This window comes from Lathyrus oleraceus, chromosome 2 (assembly GCF_024323335.1).
Source record: "Lathyrus oleraceus cultivar Zhongwan6 chromosome 2, CAAS_Psat_ZW6_1.0, whole genome shotgun sequence".
NCBI classification, from domain to species: Eukaryota; Viridiplantae; Streptophyta; class Magnoliopsida; order Fabales; family Fabaceae; genus Lathyrus; species Lathyrus oleraceus.
Window position 1 is genome coordinate 470,669,056 of NC_066580.1, and position 5,109 is coordinate 470,674,164.

The 5,109-nt window shown below is 34.8% G+C and overlaps 2 protein-coding genes across 2 annotated transcripts; one reads left to right on the forward strand and one right to left on the reverse strand.

The window, feature by feature from the left end:
* The first annotated feature begins 1,038 nt into the window (after nt 1-1,038).
* LOC127120503 (protein PHLOEM PROTEIN 2-LIKE A10) lies at nt 1,039-2,784 on the forward strand. Its single transcript, XM_051050954.1, has one exon. The coding sequence runs from the start codon at nt 1,338-1,340 to the stop codon at nt 2,577-2,579; it is 1,242 nt and encodes a 413-aa protein (XP_050906911.1). The 5' UTR covers nt 1,039-1,337; the 3' UTR covers nt 2,580-2,784.
* Nucleotides 2,785-4,062: 1,278 nt separating this feature from the next.
* Nucleotides 4,063-4,775, reverse strand: LOC127120504 (phytosulfokines 3). Its single transcript, XM_051050955.1, has 2 exons — nt 4,433-4,775; nt 4,063-4,334 (listed from the first exon to the last, which is right to left on the reverse strand). Exons 1-2 carry the CDS (start codon nt 4,547-4,549, stop codon nt 4,221-4,223), a joined length of 231 nt encoding a protein of 76 aa, XP_050906912.1. The 5' UTR covers nt 4,550-4,775; the 3' UTR covers nt 4,063-4,220.
* Nucleotides 4,776-5,109: the final 334 nt, after the last annotated feature.

Here is a 5,109-nt window from a genome sequence, read left to right on the forward strand (position 1 = left end):
CATCACTTGAAAAACATAGTAAAATTGAAGAATGAGTTTAAAAGAAACACCTTTATTTTTCAATACAAAACTTTTGGAAAATTTCAAATCATAGCAAAATAAAACATCTTTTTTGTATTTATATCATTCAATGTCCTTGTATGAAACGACACCAACTTATTTAGCTATGCAAGAACATAAATGGAGAAACATTTAACTAGATTGTCCATTTATATCATAGCAAAATAAAACATCTTTTTTGTATTTATATCATTCATATCTTTGACATAATGGAATAAAGCCAGAATGTCCAAGTTGCTTTGGAACATCAATGGGAAAGCATACACGTTATGGATCAGATGGATCCAGACATATTATTTCAAGAATCACACTATACACATTGTGTCTGTAACTGATCAATGCTCTTAGATTCTTAGGGTTGTCCTAAACTTGAGAAATTAGGTGTATAATATGCAAGTGTGGACAAGCTGCCAACAAAACAATAAATTTAACACCAAGAGAATTTATGAGGATCTCAAGGGTGAGAGAACCAAGGTGACATGGAGGAAATTATTCAACAATAATTTGGCTAGACCTATGGCCTTGTTCATGATGTGGTTGGCTTGTCAAAAGAGGTTGACAACCAAAGATAGACTCATGAAAATTGGCATGATTAATGAAGACAATTGTGTTTTCTGTAACCAAATAGAAAGTCAGAAACACCTTTTCTTTTACTACTCTGGAATGCAGTTTATCTAGATACAGGTTACTGCCTGGATGCGGGTCAACCACACACCTAGGGACTGAAAGAATGAAGTAGCTTGGGTTTTGACGGCTAGCAAAGGCAAGAGCTAGAAAGTTAGGCTCCTTAAAACGACCTTTGCGGAAACCATATACGAATACTAGAGATAAAAGAATGACAAGGTTTATGGAATTAATATTGTGCATATAAGTATAGAAAACGAAATCATAGATAATATTACTTATAGAAGTTGGGCTAGACCTAATATTAGAACACACATAGCTAAATTACTCTTGAATTAGTTTATCTTTAGTTTTTAATTTTTTTTTGTTGTGTTGATCTGTTTTCAAATTTTTTTGTTGTGTTTATCTATTGTGGGCAGAATCCATTATTGATCGCCTTGCACATATTATCTTCTACAATTAAAAAATAATGAATATTTAAATGGCTGTTGTATTTTGAATGTGACACTTAGACGAGTGAATTGAACACGACGATCGCTTCCACCAATCGCAAAGCTTCCTCCTTCATTTTCACCTCACAACCTTCTTCCACCTGTTTTCTCCGCCCCAATTTCGGAGTTTCTGCAATATACATCGTTTACTAATTTCAGTTAATGGAACTTCAATTAGTTCAAAACGGTTTTGATTATGTCCGCAAAAGAAAAAAATGGACCTTCATCTTACTCGCCGTAGGGTTTAGCAGTTACGGTTGTTACCGAGCTTATCACGCACCTTTCATTGCTCAAAAGCGAAAGAATTTTTCTAAGCTTCTGAATTCACTGGTTTCTGTAGCAGAAGCCGTTTCCGATTCTGCAGATACAATTGGTATTGTCACCAAAGAGGTGAAGGATTTTTTACAATCCGATTCTGATCATGTTCCTAATAGTTTGAATCAAATCTCCAAATTATCTGCCTCGAAACAGTTTTCAGACTCTTTGGTTAGTATCGTGACTTCCGTGACTGCCGGAGTCTTGCGCGGTTATCAAACCGTGAACCGGAGTGATGAAAATAAATCCGGTTCAGGTTCAAGTATTGCGGACCAGGTGTTTGATAAAATGTTTACACCAGCTGGTTCAGGTTTTGCTTCTGTTGTGATTGGAAGCTTTGCTAGGAACTTAGTTATCGGTTTGTATTCCAATGCCAATGGAAAATTTAGTGGAGAGTCGAGTTCAAGTAATGGCGACGGGAGTTCGAATTCTGATTCTGTTGTTCCGGAATGGGTTGATGTTGTTTGTGGTGGTAAATGTGGGGAGCTAATTGGGAATTTAGTTCAAGTGTTTGTTAGTACGTTGGTTGCTGTTTATCTTGACAAAACCATGCATATCAACACTTATGATGATTTCTTTTCGGGATTAACTAACCCGAAAAATGAAACTAGGGTTAGAGAAATGTTGGTTGATGTTTGTAATGGTGCTATAGAGAGTCTTGTCAAAACATCTCACCAGGTGTTTAATAGCTCAAACATGGACAATAATTCGGGTGCGGTTTCTTGTTTTGGTATTGAAGAAACTCCAAGTTCTGGAGAGACATCATGTGTTGAATCGAAAGGAGATGTTTGTGATGAAGAGAATAAAAATGGCTGGGTCAGCAAGGTTTCGTCCACATTGGCTATTCCAAGTAATAGGAAACTTGTTCTTGATGTGACCGGGAGGGTCACATTTGAGACAGTTAGATCTTTCATGGAGTTTATTTTGCAAACATTATGTGCTTCTGTGAGAAGATGTGCTCATAATGTTCACGAGGCAGTGGTCGAGGTTATGAGATATGCTGCAGCTAAATTCTCTGTTATCTTCATAATATGTCTTTCGTTATGCCTGCACATGATGGATTGCACTTGGGCTTTGGTGCCTGCTTAAGTGGTGCTTACTAATCTTCATAATATATTAATATGTCTCTAGTTGTGCCTGCACATAATAGATATGAAGACGATCCCTAATTTGAACTAGGAAATATTTATTTTGCTGCTTCAATACTTTATTACAATACTGTATGTCTTTATATCATACATGTATTAACTTTGTAAATGATTTAGAAATATATAAAGTGACCATATACATGATACTTCTTGATGTTCTGTTTTTGTTTATACTCGCATTGTATCACACATAGGATAGCCACCTTCCGAAAACTTTGGCATTTTCAACCAGCTAAGTCTCACCCATTCTATATCTGTGCTTATAGTGAGTGCAAGTGTATTGCATGTTTTTGTCACCTATTATTCTTTAATCACTAATAGAAGTGGAACCTTTGATATCTGACTGGTACTTGCACAGAGAATTGCAGCTGTGAAATGTTTGATTAAATTTTGTTTTCTTTATAGTAGTAGTAGGGTGTTCAAATGAGCTAAAACTGCTCTTCTGCTGTCATTACAATAGGAGTTGTGACGAGGTTGTTGTTATATATTAGCTAACCATTCAGGATACTAGTCGATTACTAGATCATTCTTTTTGCTCATAAGTACTCTGGAACATAGTATATATCGACTGAGTGTATGGTAGACTGTATTTGCCTTACAAGCTCAGTGCTTGAGGGACTTTAAACGTATCGGATTCAATCAGGTGCTGTAATAATTCTAGTAGGGTTGGTCAAGTGGTCCTTCTATGTGTCCAATCATGTGGCTCTAACACAGTCAAAACAAAAATACTTGGTTGGTCATAATCACAAGTCATTTTTAGGTAGATCACATGAACACATGTTTGTTCTCACATAGGACTTGGATTTGTGCTCATGCAACTGGAAATATATTTCTGGTTTATCTTTCATTTCCTGTTGTAAGAGCATACACTCCATTTCCACTCAGCAAACATACTGTTTGGTACATGATTAGTGAGTTCTATCAAAAGTGATGTGAAAAGTATGTAGGCATATGTTTATTATAAAGTACTAGTAGCTCACAGAAAAAGATTTCAAAGCACATTATGTGCTTATTTATGACTGAATTTGGCATTAGTTAGTGACTTTTGCCTATATACAGTAGTTTTTATGACTGAATCATGGCATATTGATGCATGCAACATCATCAAAAAGGCACGTCCTGTCAATAGCCGCTTATCTTTTTGAGGGTTGGGTTTCTATCTGTGCAAGTCAAATAAGAAGTCTTAAATAACACCTGAATCTATAAAGAAAGGCCCAACCATCAACCAATTTGATCAATATTGCCATCTGAATAAGCCGCAAAAGTTGTTGGTCACATTGAATATTGTATTCAGAGAAGAGTTATAACTTGCATTAAATCCACTTATGGTTGCCTCAACAAGTCAAATATACTCACGGTCACAGAGTACTTTATTTTAAAAAACGAGGATTATCATAAATACTACTGCTATGATACTCAATGGATTCAAGTAAATAACTCTACCCTATTTATAATTGATTTTGTTTGCTTACTAGTAATTGTATGTTACAATAAACTCACTACCAAAGACATAGTATAAATATATTACACAAAACATCAAAGTAAAGAACGACACCAAAACAAGGAAAGGGTGAAGATTGTTTCAAGGGTTATGCTTCTGTGTATAAATATAGTCTGTGTGAGCAATTAGTGTTCTCCTCATCAAGCATTCATCCTCTTCAATCCCTTCACAGATTGTATCAACTGCCTCAACATCCTATAAACATATGAAATGAAAATGGAAACATACACTTATTAAGCATCAATAGAAGATATGAAAAAGCTAGCAATATAATAAAAAAAAATAGAACCAACCTCATGCTGTGTTACTACCAAAGATTCCTTTTGAAAAGATGGTTCAGGTCGTGCAGAGTGGGTGAGCATGCAGCAGAGGAATAGAGACATGAAGAACAGGGCTGTTATTTTGTTCATATTTGGTTTATTTTAGAAGAGGCAACAAGAAAGTTAAATGGTTGAGATAAACTGTGAGAGAAATTAAGAAAAGAGAGAGAGAATCTGTGTGTGTTGAGTTGTTGTAGGAGTTGAAGGTGGGAATTTATAGAGGTAACTGGTAAAGGAAATTGTAGTGTGAACTGTAAGTGTGAACTTTAAAGGTTCTGAAAATATTTATTTATTGCAACTGATAATCGAAATCTAACAAGAAAAAGACATCAAGAGTTGGAATGAGTTGATTAATAAATTACTCTCTCTCCTTTATCACAATTTACTACTCCCTTCTATAAATTTCACATGTGTTAAGAAGGTTATTGTAATAACAGTATTATTTTTACATATTAAATCTTATAACTATTAATGTTATAAAAGATTAATTTTTTTTTACCAATGGTTAGTTGGTTCAGTGTTAGTAATTAAAATTTAAGAGAAAACTAAATATGGATCCATGTGCTTGCAGGTATGTCTGCAACAACATGTTTGATATTAATTATGACAACAATCTAAAGTGAAGTCTTCATTAGAAGTGTTGATCAAAT

Coding starts and splice junctions, on each gene's coding strand:
- LOC127120503 (XM_051050954.1), top strand. CDS start 1,338: ATGGAACTTCAATTAGTTCAAAACGGTTTTGATTATGTCCGCAAAAGA.
- LOC127120504 (XM_051050955.1), bottom strand. CDS start 4,549: ATGAACAAAATAACAGCCCTGTTCTTCATGTCTCTATTCCTCTGCTGC. Junction 4,335..4,432: donor TGGTAGTAACACAGCATGAG/GTTGGTTCTATT, acceptor ATATGTTTATAG/GATGTTGAGGCAGTTGATAC.